This window comes from Nerophis ophidion, linkage group LG01 (assembly GCF_033978795.1).
Source record: "Nerophis ophidion isolate RoL-2023_Sa linkage group LG01, RoL_Noph_v1.0, whole genome shotgun sequence".
Taxonomy (NCBI): Eukaryota; Metazoa; Chordata; class Actinopteri; order Syngnathiformes; family Syngnathidae; genus Nerophis; species Nerophis ophidion.
This window is the reverse complement of record NC_084611.1, coordinates 23,462,816-23,482,380: the sequence shown is the minus strand read 5'-3', so window position 1 is coordinate 23,482,380 and position 19,565 is coordinate 23,462,816. Positions and strand designations below refer to the sequence as shown.

The 19,565-nt window shown below is 41.7% G+C and overlaps 1 protein-coding gene across 2 annotated transcripts in view; it reads right to left on the bottom strand.

Moving 5' to 3' along the window:
• Positions 1-19,565, bottom strand: part of zgc:63587 (uncharacterized protein LOC393431 homolog) — a 59,131-nt gene that overhangs the window by 23,185 nt on the left and 16,381 nt on the right. For both annotated transcript variants that reach the window (XM_061898851.1, XM_061898855.1), the window contains 6 exons: positions 15,266-15,310; positions 15,038-15,137; positions 14,807-14,893; positions 14,336-14,459; positions 6,386-6,520; positions 6,067-6,184 (listed from right to left, as the gene is read on the bottom strand). In XM_061898851.1, coding sequence (XP_061754835.1) covers positions 6,067-6,184; positions 6,386-6,520; positions 14,336-14,459; positions 14,807-14,893; positions 15,038-15,137; positions 15,266-15,292 — 591 coding nt within the window. In that variant the 5' untranslated portion in view covers positions 15,293-15,310. The remainder of the gene's footprint in view (positions 1-6,066; positions 6,185-6,385; positions 6,521-14,335; positions 14,460-14,806; positions 14,894-15,037; positions 15,138-15,265; positions 15,311-19,565) is intronic.

Below are 19,565 nucleotides of genomic sequence, written 5' to 3'. Positions count from 1 at the left end.
GCTTGTGAGAGATAACCGATGTGACTAGATATTAGGTTTGTCAAGGGAGCAGCTCGCTGCGTCAGTAGCAGCCACCATAATCGATAAAAATCAGCTCTGTATTTTTAGGTAATTGACTGTGGAAACATGAACCCGGTATTGCGCAACACTAGCAATCGTTTGACACCTTGTCTTTAAACACGAGAGCCGGGAATGCGCATGCTCCCTCAGCTTACCTTATTGAAGAGATAAACAAGCTGCACACCACATCATAGGAGGATACAATAAGTCATGCTCACCGCCATTAAAAGGGAACAGTACATTTTGGGGAATTTTGCATATCATTTCCAACCCTTTATTTTTGTGCATTCAACTTGAAAATAAACGCTCGCAAAAGTCAGCCAGCAACAGAGCTAATGGGAGTCATTGTCTAGTCTTTGTCTAGAGCATTCCAAAAAACATCCAAAAACCTCCGTCAATGTTTTATATACACGTAAGTATATACGTAAAGTAATATTTACGTATTTTGTCATTTAAAGCATACAGCTGAGGCGACATATTAATTTCACAGACGCGTCACAATGTTTGTTTTTTCCTTTAAAAATAACAACTACAACTAATCATGACAGACTTCATGAGAGTCAACAATGACTATTTTGGGACAAATGATAATCCAGAACCTTATATTTATGAGCCAGAATATAAGGAAAATGAGCTACAAGTTTTAGAAGTTGAGTGATAAGCAGATCAAGCAAGTAGCAGTATTGCTAAGTGCGAAACAAGGAATACAAACTACGAACATAAAACAATCACTAACCTGAACTGTGCAATGTCTGCTCTCAGTGGGATGTCAACAGATGGGATGTTCATATCTTTCCGTTTCGATGAAGATTTAATCATAATCCTCACACAAGTTAAAAAAAGAAAGAAAAAAAAGTGTTTTTTTCATGTCTTTCTTGCCAACTTCAGGTCTTAGTTGACCAACTTATCCATTTATGGTCACAACCTTCTATGATAAAATTGAGACGCATGATCTATAATCTAGAATTAACTTTCACCAAGTCAGACGCAATGTATCAGCTCACCCCGGCTCAGTATGTCAATAGCTGCGTAAGCTAGTTACCTCTCTGTGATCAATGCACTGCTAAAAGTAATTCCTCTGCGTTAGCCTTTGTGATAAAAATTTTGTTAGCAGTTTTTAAGTGTTTTGGAGGGCTTTATGGGCGCAAAGGTTGTCTCTCATGCATCTTTGTACAAACAAAGATGCATGAGGTGTGTCCAGATTCGTATGTCACGAATCTGGATGCACCTGTTACTGTTAGCCAATAAAGCTCCTATATATGCCAACCCCGCCCATTGAATAGGGCTCAATCATTGTTTTCTGTTGAGTGTTCATGGTCAGTGCTGCTCTACTGAGTAGTGTGTATTTATGTCCTTAGAGGTTTTGTGTCTTGTACACTTCCCAGCTGCTATTGCCTTCTTCTGTTATGAAAAATATTTTACCTGCATTTCACCTGCAGGTAAAAATATTGGGGTCATGCCAAACACAAAGCTTCTCATTCCTGACAATTCAAATACATTTTAATCCATTCCCTACTGTTCAGGTCAGGGTTTAGCTCCAGCTACCTGCAAGGCTCGAGACTTGCAGGTAGCTTTTTCGGCTTTAGAATCAAATATTTATTTCATAGTTTATGTGGATAAAACCCTTTTGAAAAAAAGATGACGAAAAGAAAAAAGGTCGACAAGTACGGTACATTTTAGGACAAATGGACAGAAGAATTTGCCTTTGTGGAGAGAGCAGGTTCTGCAGTGTCTAAAACGCAATGATAACATTTCCTCAATGAAATGGTCAAATGTGAAGAAGTACCCTGACGCACATCGTAAGTATCCAATTAACTATTGGTTCCTGTCAGTATAACAACTTTATTATGAAGAATACATTCACACTAAAGGGGTGATTTTTTCCGCTCAAGGTTTTGCATTGATTATGCTGTACAGACCGTCTTCAAGTCACTTTCCGACCGTCTCTTCAAGATGCGCTCGTTTTGTGAATGGTCTTATTTACGTGCCTCTACTTTGACTGCGTCTTCTCCCCGTCAGCCATGTTGTAGTTTTTAAAAGCGTCTATACGAAGTTTACTGAAAGATATACGTTCAAACTCTACACTACTTTGTAATAGAAATGGCTACAGCGGAGGATGCATGTGCATGTACAAGCCAGTCTGCCCTACAACAAGAGGATGGATACAAAGAAGGATCTTTTTGACTACAGCAGGGGTGCCCATTACGTCGATCGCGAGCTACCAGTCGACCGCGGGGGGTGTGTCAGTTGATCTCCAGCCAGGCTTTTAAAAAAAATAGACCTAAAGATTAGTGATCATCAATCTTCACCAAGACGTCACTTAAATGACATTCACGGTACCGGAGGGTCTTGTGAGATGACGCTGGCTGCTGCAAGATCATTATTATGAAAATATGACCGAGAGGAAGGCGAGAAACACTTTTTATTTCAACAGACTCTCGCGCCGTACCTTCCGTCAAAACTCTAAAAGCCGACTGCACATTTCCTATCTTCACAATAAAAGCCCTGCTTCATGCTGCCTGCGCTAACTAAATACAGAGTCTCGGAAAACTGGCGTGCACAAGCGATCCCTCAGAAAGCTGGCGTGCACATCACTTGTGCACGCCAGCTTTCCGAGACTCCTATTTTGTTAGCGCAGGCAGCATGAAGCAGGGCTTTTATTGTGAAGATAGGAAATGTGCAGTCGGCCTTTAGAGTTTTGACGGAAGGGACGGCGCGAAAGTCTGTCGAAATAAAAAGTGTTTCTCGCCTTCCTCTCTGTCATTTTTTCTTAATAATGAACTGGCAGCAGCCAGCGTCATCTCACAAGACCCTCGGGTGCCGTGAATGTCAATCAAGCAAGCTACGGAATTTGCCGCCAATGTTTTTCTTGTAAAGCGTATGGAAGCTGGATGAATTAGATGCCAAAAACCAACCACTTTCATGTGGTATTGTACAGAAAGGACAACTTTTTTTCTCCTCCATTTGAAAATGTGGGCGTTATCATCATTACTGTCTGATTCCAATCAATGCAAGTCATCAGAATCAGGTAATACACCAACTTATATTCTTGTCTTCGTCAAAGAAAGACATCTATATGTGTTACACATGCTTGTATTATCATTAAACACATTTAACTTGTTTACAAAAATGTATCTTTCATAAATAAATAAATATAAATGATATATATAAATGAGGTAGATCCCCTCGAGTTGGTCAATTGAAAAGTAGCTCGCCTGCAGAAAAAGTGTGGGCACCCCTGGACTACAGCATTGGACTACAACGGTGGACTGGTGCAAAACGCTTCGGGTAAATTTCTAACATATATGGAGATATATGTTAGAAATAACATATATCTACAAGGTACAAGGATGACAGGGGATGCAAAACAATAACAGTGTAGTGCGTTTTCTCGACATGGTCACTACTGCCTACTTTCTCTTGTTATAGTCTTATTTTACTGTTGTATTTGTATTCCCATTGTTGCTTTTTATTTTTTATTCTTATTGTAATATTTCTCTATTTTGTTTCCATTTAAACCCCCATTATTTACTTTTTACATTTTTCTTCTTTTTTTTAATTGATCTCAACTCTGTACATTGCTGCTGGAATTTTAATTTTCCTGAAGGAACTCTCCTGAAGGAATCAATAAAGTACTATCTATCTATCTATCTATCTATCTATCCATCTATTCATCTATCCATCTATCCATCCATCCATCCATCCATCCATCCATCCATCCATCTATCTATCTATCTATCCATCTATCTATCTAATGATATCCGCAGATGTCACCGGTCAGACGACATCACAGGACAGTGCAAATTCCAACGGCTCGGTATGAAGGAAAGCAAGATTATATTATATGTATCTTCCCTATGCCTCTAAAGTAAGATTTTACATTTTTGGGAATTTTCAGGGATCCCAAATTCACAAAATCCGGCACCATCAGGTAATAAGAGTTAGTCTTGCATAATAAATCCCCTTAATATACTCTAAAAATGTTTGTCTTAAAAATACCTACATTTAGTGTTAAAAATATCACATTGCTCTCACATAAATACATTTAAGTTTCATGCCTCTTTCAGTCAAAAAGGTGCTTATTTGTAGTCGAGACACAGTTATTTTGGATACTCAGTTAATTTATACAGCTATACACCATAAATCGGCACGCTGTAACAGCCATGCTAAGCGACGTGCTTACTGTATGCGGTGGCCATTTTCGGATGGGCCACTTTCCCATTTGAAGAAATGCTATACAATGTTTTGTATATTGAAGATAAATCACAACTTGCTCCGATTGTTTACTTTATGTCAACACTAAAATAAACAAACATACATTTTTTTGTAAAAAAAAAAAAAAATCTTACCTAAGAAACATTATGTCCTTGTTTCAACCATGCACCGTATTTTACAACCACATGCTGCACAAAGTGCCAGTATTCTTCATTTTTCCATCCATATCATTGGAAAACCCTGGCACTTTGCCCCTAATAACTCAGTTCGCTGTAGGTATGCAACAGAAAGGAGCGTGATATATATAGTTATATTTAAAGTATGTTGTATACAGGCTTCTTTAAAATGCATCCAAGTTAATTTTTTATAGTACTGTATTGTCTCTTGAGTATATATACTGTAATAAACTTGGTTGCTGAAATTAGAGGGACGTACTCACTTTTCTAAGATACTGTGTGGTGACTAAATTAAGAGAGACACAAGTTGAACCCAAGGAGCCAAAGACGGGGCAAATTGAGTAAGAAGCCCTTGTAGGGGATACATGATAACTGTCTGTATTTCCTTTTTTTCGGGAACAAAGTAAAAAAATAAATGTTGCTGAACGAATGAGAATACCAATAAGTCAACATATAATTCACGTGTCCGCAAAGATTTTGCCAAACACTAAAACAAGACAACTAACATTACTCTCTGCTACAGGAATCAAAAAGTCAAGTTTCTAGGGCCTTAGTGGGTTGGGGCGAGGGGACCAGTAGTAGCAGGAAACAAAGGTTGTGTTTGATACGATGTGCAACAGGAACACTGGTTAGTGGAGGTCACAAAACAAAGCAATGCAACATAATACGCTCTGGCTGATCGCTCCCTTTAGGATAAATCTAACAAATGTAGGGAACTTCACAATGAATGTGAAAATGTCTCACACTTCCATTGACACTATTACTGCCCCCCAGACAGCCATAATATAGAGGAAATGATGTTTCAGTCCAAAAGTAGTAAAGAAAAACACATTATAAAAAAAAATACAGATGATTTAACATTTAACTTCATTGACTTTATTTATCACCAAAAATGTGTGCTACTTTTGTTCTGTCGCCTAAATGCATTTGCTAAAAGAACATGTGTGCAAAATGATATTAAGATGTCGGATGAAAGTAAATTTCAGTGTTACATGCCCTTAAACTACCACCTTGCAATCCCACAATATGCTGGCTCTGTGATTTTTTTTGCAGTTTTGCTGTGGAAACTATCAACCAACCAAATTTCCTGTGCAAGCCCCTTTTGACTAGCTGCCCCGGTGTCGACCAGACCACCGGCTCCGGTGCCTGAATGAGGCACAGAGGGGATGGAGCTTTAAAGGGGTAGACTGGGGAGACATCCAATTAAAAAGCCTACATGTTGAAAGTTGAGTTTGAAAAAGTAATTTGTGTGAGAGAGTAATAACAACAGAGACAGGAAAGCCCCGTGAAGTCAGGCTTTGCGGGGGAGGCGATCAGCTGTGACGTGTGTATTGCACTATCGCGTCCTTCCACCTCTCCACAGCAGGAAGCTGAGGAGCGTGCATGCGGCCGAACACTTGGCTGTGCTCCAAAGGAAAGTATGAGGGACGAGTTGAGACAGAATTAAATTACTTATCTACATTAAAAGTATCCCTGTACGTTGGCATTCTCCAAAAAAACAGATAAACCATTGAAATAAAACAGGGAAAAAAAACACAGCTTACGCTGTTTTAAATAAAGGGCAGCCAGTGAATAAGATAAAACGATAAAATGTGTGTATGTGTATCACATTTACCCGTCTCTTCAAGCGCTCCCGCTCCCTCAGCGTCAGTGTATCGGCCTTCGCGATCACAGGAACAATATTAACTTTGCTGTGGATGGCCTTCATAAACTCCACATCCAAAGGCTTTAGACTAGAAAAAAAGATGATCTGATATGAATGTAAAACATCTGAGCTCTGGTGAATACACTGAATAATATAACATTAAAAAAAAATAACTCAGGTCATCTACAGATTGCTACTTTCAGGGTACATTAATTAGTGAAATGCAACTCAAGTGTAAACAAATGAAAAACATTTTCACAGTAACATACAACATAAAATATTAATTTACCCATGTCCAAATGGTGATATGAAGTAGAAGCAGCAGTGCACCCTGTTGTCTACTATATGCCGTCGGTTCAGGCCGCTTTCGTCATGGAGGTACCGCTCAAACTGATTGTCGATATAATGAATGATGGTCTTGAAGCTTCATGAAAAAGAGAATAATGTAATCAGGCAAGACCATATTTAAGTACAGTGGAACCTCTAAATTTAAATTCACCTAAGGTTTTACAATGAACTATGCCTCTGAAGTCCAACACAAAAAATCCAATCCTGTGACTTGAAAAAATCAATCCATAAGTGTGTTTGTCTTTGCTTTTGCTTTTTGTGATGCCACCACAGAACGATAACAAAAAAAAGTGTGATAATAACCTTAGATTTAAACCTGATTGCAATTATGGTAGTAAAGCACCAAAAGCAGAACACGTCTCTGCCAACAATCTTTTATTTTCATCAAATAAAATACTGGTATTTGTTCCGATCTGGCAGCCCTGCTGCCGCCTGTCTGCTTTTTGTTGCAGTGCCTGGTTTTTGGGTCATGTGGCGGAGCCACCTTCATGTACAACTGTTAGCCATTTCCTCCTGACTACTTAAGCTCTCCAGTCCATTCACTTAGATTTCTGATGTTTCACCCTTCCAGTCGTGTTTATCTCCTCTGCTTTGGCTCTTCATGCAGCATTTTTGCAAGGGATTATAAAATGGCATCAAGAACAAACTTGCTACCCGTGACAAAACTGCCACCCTTGACACACTCGTTAACTTAGCCATTTGTCTAATATAGAAGTCGATATAAGACACTGAAGAGGATAGCCGATACGATACCTCCTCTTCGCTTCATGAAGCGATATCAACAGCGGCAGGAGTCAACCCTGTAATCATTCCTGCCATAACCACAACTCTTTACCCTAATGACACTACAGATGTGCCAATGCAGCTCGGAGGACAAGTCGCCGCTGCAGAGTGAGCTTGAAGGCGAAAATTATGCCTCTGCCATTACTGTGGAAGTCCGGACCACCATATCTCTAACTGCTCCAGTCAATCTCCCAGACAGACAGCGCTCACACCCCGGGGATCAACAAACAGCTTTCTACTAATGGACTGTCTGAGTACACACAGGCTCTGAGACCTGGAAATAGACTCAAACTTTTAGGGCCTTTGTAAGGGGGGAAGCAGTGTCAAGACAGTTGCATTTATCGACTCGGGGGCACTCTACAAGAAGGGACAGAGCCGCCTCTACTTCCTCAGGAGGCTAGGATCCTTCAAAATCTGTACAAAGATGTTGAAGATGTTCTACAAGTCGGTGGTGGCGGGCACCTTCTTGTACGTCGTGGCCTGCTGGGGCAGCGGGCTGCTACCGAGGGATGCAAACAGACTGGACAAGCTGGTAAAGAAGGCCAGTAACGTGGTGGAAGTGGAGCTGGACTCGCTGGCGATGGTGTCAGAGAGAAGAAGTCTAGCAAAACTCCTAGCCATTACGTACAACACATCCCACCGACTACACTCGGACCTTGCGGAGAGAATGAGCACGTTCAGTGCAAGGCTCAGACTCCCAAAATGCAACACGGAACAACACAGGAGGTCCTTCATACAGACAGCCATCAGACTGTATAATGCATATGTTCCTTCTTGACTGCAATTAAATGTAGAATATATGTAGAATATATTTATATTATTCATATATTATATGTATAATATATGATATATATTATATTATTTATTAGTATTATTGTCTATTGTGAGCGAACTGTGGTGCTGAATTCCCCCAGGGATCAATATAATACTTTCTATTCTATTCGTGGAATTGGGTAACATTGTGGAAATTAAACTTCCCGAAGGAGGTCAGGTATTTAGATGGCCGTTTATTGGCGAGGGTGATGCACCAAACTGAAACTTTAGCTTTACAGCTATCGTGTAATCACCATGAGGTGATACGCTTCTTTATTCTTCAATGTCAGTCGACACCCATTGTATTGGATCTGTCTGAAACTGCATAATCCCAGTATTGATTGGGGTAAGACTACCGTATCGGAGCATATTTTTCCACGCTAATTGTTTGCATTCAGCTGTTCCCTCGAAGGCTATGCTTAGCCATGTTAATAAGACCATTATTCTGTCAAGGCTAGCTGCTGAATATCAGGACCTCACACAGGTATTGAGTTAAGACTGGACTCAGCCCCTCCCCCCTCCCCATCACCCTTACGACTGTTACATTAAACTCTTCACAGGGGCATCGTCACCTGTGGCAAGACTTGATAATGAGTCAGGTCCGGAAGTGTCTGCATTAATATTTCCTTATCTCTTGCAGCGGGTCTCATTCGCCCCTTTTCCTCGCCATTGGGGGCCAGTTTTTTTTTCATTGGGAAAAAAGGAAAATCTTTGCGGTCATGTAACATGGCCTAAGCAACATAATTGATATTAATAGCTATCCGATGCCACTAATGGATTTAGCATTTACTTCCTTATCTTCTGCAACTTTTTTCACTTAATTAGACTCAGGCAATGTTTACTACATGGCGAGAATTAAAGAGGGGGATGAGTGGAAGTCGGCTTTTAACGCCTCTATGGGACAATTTTAATATTTCATTATGCTTTTTGGACTCACTTGTGCGCCCGCGTGTTCCCAAAATCTAATTAATTATATTCTCGGCCAAACTTCACTTTCATCAAACCAGGAGAGGTAGGACAGAAGACGTAGGCGGGAAGATTATCACTTCTGCTTACCCCTGTTAAGGGCTGGGAGATGCGTGTTGACCTGGACAAGCAGCTAGTCTTCCCAACAGAAATAATACAGACAATGCTAAGACCAGATGTTGTGATGTGGTCTTCAGCTGCTAAGAAAGTCTTCATCATTGAACTAACTGTGCCATGGGAGGAGGGAATACCAGTAGCACATGAATTAAAACGGTCAAAGTACAGCAACCTGGCAGAGGACTGTAAGGGGGGAGGCTGGTCTGCGTCTATTCAACCCGTGGAGATAGGATGCAGGGCTTTTGTAGGAGGTTCTGTGACCTGGCTCCAGCATGAGGAGGGCCATCAAAGAGTTGGCAGAGGAGGCAGCAGAGAAGGCAAGTTTCTGGATGTGGCTGAAGAGGAGGGACAACACTTTGGGCTCAACACCCCATTGAGGCCAGTTGCAGGGAGTGGCGTGGGGAGGTGTCCCCGCTTAGCCACTGCCCCCCCACCGCGAGGTGTCCTGGCTAAGGGGCAAAACATCAGTGACTGGTGGCACCAGCTGATGACCCTGCAGCTGACCTCGAAGTGCACTGGAGGAGGTGCTACAGGCAGAGATGCCCAGCAGGTAGGTCTGTACTTATCAATTGACAATTCTAGGGAACCAGCGACTACTCTGAAAGAGCAGTTTGCAGCCAGGAAAGTCTGGTGGACAATCGGGAAAAACCGGTGGACGACGGGAGAGACCGTATCAGGCGTGGGCGGTTAGTCACCTTACCCACTAGCTTCCTCAAGAGGAAGCACCTACAAACTGACTACAAAAAGGCATAAGGAAAAACAACCCGAAGGCCCTCCGAGAGGCGGGATGGAAGAGGTGCTTATTCTGACAGATCAAACGGTGAAAAACGGAACGGAAAACGACAATGAGAAGGTTCTCCGGAAGTGTAAATGCGGGTGGCCGAAGGTGACTTCTTTTAAAGGACTGCAGATTCATCAAGGGAGAATCAAGTGTGAGTACTCCCGACCAGCATAACCGCGCTGCTTTGGTAGGTCAGACGGAAGAGACCCAGTACCAGGTGACAAACCACATTGCAGAGGGTCCCAGATATGCTGAGGGGGAAACGTCAGTGGAAGCAGGAGGGAAGATGAACGCAGCGCCTGAGAGCGAAGCCCATGCAGTCCCCCAGGGAGTTGCAAAGTCAGAGAGCCAACGCAAACATCCAGAAAGGCGCAAGAAGATCAAGTGGCCAAAGGCGAAAAACGAAGCAGAATGGTGCAAGCTTGACGATCACCTGAGGGGGGTACTGGTGCATTCCCTGCGAGGGACGGTTGAGCGTAAACTAACCTCGCTGAGTAACATCATCTATGAGGAGTGCAGAGAGAGGTTCGGAGAGAGCTCGACCAAGCGAGCCACAGCCCAGAGGCACAAAGGACGGAGGGAGAGGTACATTGAGGGGCTCATAACCAACAGGCGCCAGTTGCATAAGAGGTGGAGGAAAGCCGTCGCGGTGGAAAAAGAAGGCCTAAAAGTGCTATGGGATGATCTCAAGCAGCGGCTTGCCAAGTTGCGCCGGGCAGAGACTCAGAAGGCGCCGAAAACGAAAGGAAAAGGAAAGAAAAAGCTTCTTTAAGGATCTTTTCCGGTTTGCCCGTCAGCTCCTGGACGAAAAGCGAAGTGGCAAGCTGTCCATCGCGAAAGAGGATGTGGAACAACACATTAAGGGCCAGTATACGGATGCAACCAAAGATACACCACTTGGGTCACCAGGCCATCTGCCACGTCCAGACCCCCCAGAGACCCTTTTCGACACTTCCCCGTTTAGGCTAAACGAGATTAAAGAAGTCCTTAAAAAGGCCAGATCAGCCTCTGCACCAGGACCAAACGGGCTTCCTTACAGGGTGTATAAAAACTGTCCGCAAGTGACAACAATCTTGTGGAAGCACATGAGAGTTGTGTGGAAGAAGCAATCCATTCCAGCGGAGTGGCAAGAGGCAGTTGGAATATTCATCTCCAAGGAGCAAAATTCCACCAACATTAGCCAGTTCAGGACAATTGCTTTACTGAACATGGAGGGAAAAGTATATTTCTCTGTCCTGGCAAGAAGGATTACCAGCTTCCTCAGCAACAACTGCTATATCAACAGCAGCTGTCAAAAAGCTGTTTTGCAAGGCTTTCCGGGGTGCATTGAGCATGCAGCCGTGACTTGGAACAGATACAGCGTGCCAAAAGAGAGAGGAGTAACCTCCACGTGGTATGGCTCGATCTGGCAAATGCCTATGGCTCAGTACCACACAAGCTGGTTGAGTCTGCCCTGAATTTTTTCCACATTCCTGTGTGTGTAAGTAAAATCATAGCTAATTATTTCTACAACCTGCACATGTGCTTCTCAGTAGATGACTACATGACAGGATGGCAGCGGTTGGAAGTGGGAATTGCCATGGGCTGCTAATATCACCAATCCTCTTTGTGGCTGCATTTGAAGTGTTACTCATTGGAGCAAGGCAAATGGCCACAGGCCTGAAAATACCGTCAGGAGGACGACTCCCCGCTCTGAGGGGTTTCATGGATGATGTGACAAGCATTCTACAGACTGCCCCATGCACAGCACGACTCCTCAAGCGTTTCAACGAACTGACTGTTTGGGCGAGGATGAGGATAAAACCCGCTAAGTCCAGGAGCCTGTCAATCAGGAAGGGGGCGAGAGATGACAGGACAGTCTTCAGAGCAGGAGGTGAGAAGATCCCACTCCTGGTAGAGCAGCCCATCCGAAGCAGAGCTCTCGGACAGGCAGATGTGGAGGGTGGTCCAGAAACAACTAAAAGAGGGACTCACAAGGATCGACGGTAACCAACTTCCTGGGAAGCTGAAGGTTTGTTGTTACCACTTTACACTTTTCCACCGCAAGATGTGGCCGCTGAAAGTAGCCGAAATTTCATCTTCTCAGGCCTGTAAGATGGACATCAACATCAACGGTTATATCAGGAAATGGCTGGGCCTCCCCCGCTGTTTCTTGGACACAGGTCTTTTTGGTAAGGGACAACACTTGGGGGTCAACACCCCATTGAGGCCAGTTGGATGGAGTGGCGCGGGGAGACGTCCCTGCTAAGCCACTGCCCCCCCCCACCGCGAGGTGTCCTGGATTGGGGGCGAAACATCAGTGAACGGTGGCACCAGCTGATGACCCTGCAGCTGACCTCGAAGTCCACTGGAGGAGGTGCAACAGGCAGAGATGCCAAGCAGTTAGGTCTGTACTTATCAATTCTCAGGGACATGATCAATCAATTTGGTTTTGTGTACCTTGATCATGTTCTTATCTTTTCCAAAAATCTCTAAGAAATGTCCACCACATCCTTCTTGTAATACAGCGTTATTGGAGAATCGGCTATACGTCAAAACTAAGAATTGCAATTTTCACTCGCCATCTATGTGGTTTCGAGGGTGCATTGTAGAGAAGGGCCATCTCAAACCTGATCCTGCTAAAGTTGACGCTGTGGTCGAGTGGCCATATCCTACATCAATGAAGCACTTGCAAATGTTCTTGGGTTTTTCTAACTTCTATAGGTAATTTATCTGCAACTTTAGCAGGAAAGCTATACCCTTGACAAGGCTCACATCCACTAAGGTAAGTTTCCCATTGACCCCAGAAACTGAGGCCGCCTTTTCTTCGCTAAAACAAACGTTTCCTAAAGCACAAACTCTTAAGCACATTGATCTTGCTTTCCAATTTTGTGTCGAGGTTGATGCATCGGATACAGAAGTTGGAGCAATTCTGTCCCAGCATACCCCGGTCGACCAGAGGGATCCCCTTTTGCCTTCTTCTCAAGCCGCCTTACAGAAGCAGAACAAAAATTATCATGTGGGGAATACAGAGCTGTTGGCCATTCTTCTTGTACTACAGGAGTTAAGGCACTGTCATTCCTTAAATCCCTCCAAGGACTGCAACACCAAGCAAGATTTTATGGTTCTGCCACTGAGGAAACCACTGAGAAGGGTGTCTGTTGCCTCCTTTAAGACCAAGGTCCCTGACAACGTTCCTACAGGCAAGCTATTTGTACCTGATGAACTGAAATCTGAACTCATGCAGTGCGCACAAGGGTCCAAGGTATCTTTTCATCCTGGCGTAAGGCGCAGTCTGTTTTTAGTCTCACAAAGATTCTGGTGGCCGTCGATGGGGAGAGAAGTCAAGGACTATGTCAACGCCTGCTCCGCCTGTGCCGGAGGCAAGGCCTCTTATCCGCCTTTCACCCCGTGTCCTCCATCCTCTGCCTATTCAGTCTCGACCAAAGTCCCACATCCCTTTGGCTTTCTCTTGGGTATAAACAATCTACACGTTTAATACAGTTCACTTCTTTTTCTTCTACTCCATTTATCTGCTTTCTTTTGTAATTCAACTTATCATTACATACTGTATGTGTATTGTTGCATTTGAAAATTTTATTGTTAATAATACAGGTAATTATTATTATTATTCATTATCAATAGTCCATCCACCCATTTTCTACCGCTTACTCCCTTTGGGGTCGATCAATAGTGCTATTTCTATTTTATATTTTTATTGCTCCATTTGTAGAGCAATAATGTTCGGTGTCATTTCTGTGTTAATAAATGTTGTTCGGCTGGCCCAAACATTAATATAAATCCATATGATAAAGTCAAATATGAATAAGGCAACAAGAGAAGTATCCCACACTTCTCTTTTGTAAAGTAAATCTGCAAATATGGGCATCTACATCAACAATATGATTTGCCGGAGTCAACCTGCTTTTCCACTCTACTGGTACTTTAAAGAGCCAATATATAATTTTAAAAGCCCTTTACTTATGTGTGCACTTTTTGACAGTTAAGCCTACTTAACTATTTTCTTTTAAAAAATTGCTTGTCAAGTTACAATTAGTTTTATGATGATGGCTACTGTTTGACTGTGGAACATGTAAGTTCCATTTCCATTATTCCCTATGTCTATATGTATTTCAAATGCTAAATATTAAAGAAAACATATCAATCAATGTTCTGGTTTGGATTGTGATCGACCTTGGATCCTTAACAGTTTATGGTCATTAGGATGTAATAAATACAACACATAATAACCTTTAATTAACTGATAACTCCTACATAATTGCTCATAAACAGCTTATCTATTTTTGGACAGACTGACTATGTTTGTCAGTCAGAGGGAGGCAAGGAAAGAAATATGGAGTTGGAGGATTAAACTTGTAAAAAGGGAGTTGAGGACAAAGGGTAAAGCAAGAAAAAACAAAGGAGCAAAATGTTCAATGTTAACAAACATACCAGTCTTGACTGTTGATGGCGTCGCCGTAACCCGGGGTATCAACCACGGTGAGGCGGAGCTTAACGCCCCTCTCTTCGATCTCCACGGTGGATGCCTCGATCTGCACCGTCCTCTCAATCTTCTCTGTGGAGTGGTGGGTGTCAAAGCAGAGACAGGAACCCCGGTGGTCATACAATATTTATCATTTCCACAATGTGTTGCTTCACTGGATTGTGTAACACTGTCACAACCTCCGGCTCCATGCAGTTTGTGTGAAAGTATGTGTTTTGTCGTACTAAAAAAGGCTATGCTACTATACAGAATTAACCTAGGGGGCCAGGGTCATTGTTTTAAAGCCGAAGTCAAGTCATATAAGACATTCCCAGAATTCTTGTTGAAATAATGCTCAGCTGGAGGCAGTGCAAAGCAGACATTTCTGTACTATTACTGTGTGTGCGTGCATGTAAATACTTGTGTCTGTGGGAGTTTACCTGAAGCGCCAGGAATGTAGCGTTCAGGGTAGAGATCAGTAAGAAACAGGCTGTTTATGAGCGTCGATTTTCCCAAACCAGACTCTCCTAAGAGCAAAGAGAGGATACAAAAGAGCAACTGGAGTGTCAGAAGACTTCATCCAGAGTAAACATCCATCCATTCACAGTGATAGTTAAAATTAATGTGTTGTTACAGTTAAAATTAATTTGTCTTCAAAAGACATCACTTACCAACAACCATGAGGGTGAATTCAAAACCTTTTTTTACAGACTTTCGGTGAACTTGGTTTGGAAGGTTGGCAAACCCAACGTAACCAGTTGCATCTGGAAACTGATGAGAAAAATGTTCAGTTACAAAACAGGGGCCAAATATACATTTCAACACATTCTTTTTGGTCAATTAGTCTCCTGAATAAAGCCTAACATCAATTGATGTGCACGAAGGTAAAATTGACTCACCTTCCCTTTTTCTCCAGATTGAGACATACTTGATGTCTGTCAAACCTGCCAGTAGAAGAAAGGAGATTGTGTTTTACTGGGGTTTTTTTGTTCGTTTTTTACTTTAAAACACTCTAAGGCAGTGGTTCTCAACCTTTTTTCAGTGATGTACCTCCTGTGAACATTTTTTTAATTCAAATAGCCCCAAATCAGAGCAAAGCATTTTTGGTTGAAAAGAAGAGTTAAAGAAGTAAAATACAGCACTATGTCATCATTGTTGAAAAATAATCAAGTGACTCAATTATAAATAGAGATTTCTACACATAGAAGTAATCATCAACTTAAAGTGCCCTCTTTGGGGATTGTAATAGAGATCCATCTGGATTCATGAACTTAATTCCAAATATTTCTTCAAAAAAAAAGAAATCTTTAACATCATTATTTATGGAACATGTCCACAAAAAAATATAGCTGTCAACACTGAATATTGCATTGTTGCATTTGTTTTCACAGTTCATGAACTTACATTCATATGTTGTTGAAGTTTTATTCAAGAAATATATTTATAAAGGATTTTTGAATTGTTGCTATTTTTAGAATATTAAAAAAAAAATCTCACGTACCCCTTGGCATACCTTCAAGTACCCCCAGGGGTACGTGTACCCCATTTGAGAACCACTGCTCTAAGGTATATCTATATAGATTTTTCAGAACATTTGGACCACTCATGGGATGTCATAATACTTTTTTTACGTGACTAAGTGTTTGTGTTTTACTTTTTAAACGCAGACAATGCGCTGTACAAACCAGAATCCCTGCAAAATGTGGTAAACATCAAAAAGAGACTGACACGCACATTTCTGTAAAAATCAAGATGCAATATTGGCTGTAATACAAGGCAAAATCACTTTACAGGGGGACTAAGCAGCTAATTATTTCAACAACACTTGATTAATGAACTTTACTTGTATTTTTCTGTACATGTAATGAAAGTAAAATTTTAGTGTACACTGTTTGACCAAGCCACCTTTCAGCACATTTAACCATATCAATGATTTCACTCCTGATATGAGAGTATATCTGTGCTAACGAGCACTGCAGGCACCAGGTTTTGTTCCAATATCTCCATTAAATTGTTATCGTAGTGGACTCGCCTGCTTCTATGACCCTGAACGGAAGACAGAGCAACAAGTCGAAGTGATAAATTAGCCACATAATGACCGAGCGGGAATAACAGGCTCCATTTTATCATCAACACACTGGCTCTTGACTTGTGGATTGTGATAAGCATTCGAAGGAGGCAGACTGCTGGATGATGCCAAATGGAGATGCACTCACAGGGAAAAGGAGTGGGAGGGAGGGAATGGTGGCATGGGAACCTGAACTGACCTTTCTCCACTGGCATGTGACACATTGGTGGGCAGCTTGTGAACCAATTTCACACCATTAAACTGTGTGGATTGTGTGGTGGCGGCCTGCACATCATCATGATAGTGAGTGGATATCTATCAAACTGACAGTGTCGTTTTAAGGAACCTTCTGGGAGAACAATGGTTGTTTATCCCCAGGCTCCAGGTACTATGGTGGGAATACTGCTTTTCCACTGCATAGTACCAGCTCTGCCTGGCTTTATTCGGTTTATTCAGTTTTCCACTTGAAATAATATCATATAAAACACATATGTCTAAACAAAATGATGAAAACAAGGGTATGAACTTGGGCCGTGTTAAAAAGACATGTAATTAGAGAGGGGACAGCAGGAAAATGGACAGCTGCAACTAAGGACATGATGGCCTATATTATTGCATTGTATAGAGTTTAGGGACAGCAAGAGTGGATTAGGTACAATGCCGTGGAAAAGTCAATATCTCAGTTAGCAAAAGGTTTGGGTATTTATGTGCAACCCTCACTCGCACATACGTGCAAGTTCTTAACAAGCTCTGTGGGAACCAGCATCAATAATTAAAACATGTCATTATCACAGTGGCAACATCACAGAACAGACAAGCGGGAGGCACACTTCATTAATACTTTAACAATGACTGTGTAAATGGCCTAGGTTGCTGAGCTGCTTGCTCTCTCACAGTTATTAACAAGCCAGACGGGAGGGAGATTAAACTGCTTGGTCCAAAGAGAAAATGCCACTTTAGAAAAGCCAAAGTTGCTGCCATGTAATGCATTTACAGTTGATTAATGGGGCTGGAGGGAAGCCACACAGAGGGAGCAAGGACTATTCGCCTTCCTGACTAGGCAGTGCATAATGGGCCTACCGCTCAGACTGAAAACACCAAAATAATACTTTAACACTATGGAAAGTTGATTAAGCTGGAGGAATAATGACATCATTGTTATTGCAACAAATGCCAATCAAATGAAAAAGTGATGCTTGGAAGGGACGATAACATTTGTTGACAAGGAATGGATTTTTAATGATTACTTTCTGGGGGGTAGGGCAAATGTAGCAGCTGTGGGCAAGAGTAATAAAGAGCTGGTATTGGTCTTTAAGCCATTGGTCTTAGAAACAATTGAAAATATTAGCCCTGAGGGCAGGAAAAGGTCCACAATAGAAAGGATGAGAAACGCTTTCAACCATGAGGAAGCAAGTGGGCCTCTTCAAAGACAAACACAAGAGTTTAAAGCTCAGGATGAACCGTTTATGGATATGGGGACAAGATCGGAAATGACTCAAACATGTAGGAGTCAAATAGCAACAAAGAGATAGCTTACAGTATGGCTATTCAACTGACGGCCCGCGGACCAACTCCTTGGAAGAGTCCAACATTTTTGCTTTACGGAAACAAGGCCCCCTAAACAATTAAGTTGAATAGCGCTGCCTTAAACTAATACACTCTCATTCAAACAAAGGCTGTACACCACATTGAGGGAGAAAACTGATGATTACCTGCGAAATCTAAAATTTGGCTACAAATGGACATACACTTACTTGATTAATGGCTGTTTGAGACATGACAACTCTGAGTCTCTATAGTAGTGCTGCTTAACTGGCGGCCCGGAGGCCCAATCCGGCCCGAATATGACACCATAGGGGCCCCAAAGTTTGGTTCAAAACTTGGGAGTTTAACATTTTTGCAGCAATTTCCTAAAACACTAGAGTGCTCTTGTTGTATAGACGAATTTGGACCACTTGACACTGGGGAACAAACATTTGATTTTGAGTTCCTCAAGGCACCCCTTTAATTCCTTTTCTTTTTGGCAGTTACATATTTTGTTGTCATGTGATTTATTTTACTAATTTATTGCTTGTTTACTTCAGATGCAGTCAGTAGTCATATGTTTAACATATTCAGTTATACTAGTGGTGTTTACTTCAGATGTAGTAAGTAGTCATTTGTTTAACATCTTACTATAATACTAGTGGTGTTCCTCAAGGTTCTGTTTGCGGATGTTTCGTTTACATCATTTTAGCTATTCAACTGGTGGCCCGCAAGTTCAGTTAAAAAAACTTGTGAGACCCACTTTTTTGCAGCATATTCTTCATACAGATGATCTTTGACTAGCTTAACAGCAGTGCAGTCCTTTAACTCTGACAAAATAGGGCTTGAGTCAAATGTCCACTATAAAAAATGCTTGTTCTACACAACATACAAAATAATATTAATAGTGAAGGGGGAAGTCCGCCTCCCCTCGTCCTTAGCATTCTGGAAATGTGGCCCTCAAAGCTATTTAGTTGAGTATCCCTGTTCTACTCTCTATGAAAAGTTAAATATATTATAAATACGGTATATAAAAACATTCCTATGTTTTCCAAATTATTCAATAGACTGTTCAATGATGTTAAGACGATACAAATCTACAATCATTAAGACGACACAAAACTACAATCTCACTCACTTGTTATACTTCGCTTTCGATAGAAGGGGCCCTCAAACAGTCACTTTAGAGAAGATGATTATCAGATCTTTAAATTTGCTCAATTAAAGATTTTTTATTTACTAGGGTGTATCGCTTCATCCTTTACATCGAACTATCAGTTTAAATTCCCAGGATTCAGCTATATGAATTGGTGCTTGATAAATTGGCCTCCAAGAAGATATATATCAATCTAACATTGTTTTAAAAGGACATCAATCGTCTTTATCGATACTAGAAAAAATAAAACTTTCAATTTAAGAACGGCAGACTTTGTATGAAGTTTAGCACTTTTAAAGATAAGGACGTTAATTGTAACTCAAGTCTGTCTGCCCATCTGTGGCGTCATCGCCATCAGTCATCAAAACAGAATGGTGAATACCTGCGTTGGCCGGGAAAGGTCACAACAAATTTGGGCTGGGCGATATGGTTTTTTATTAATATCTCGATA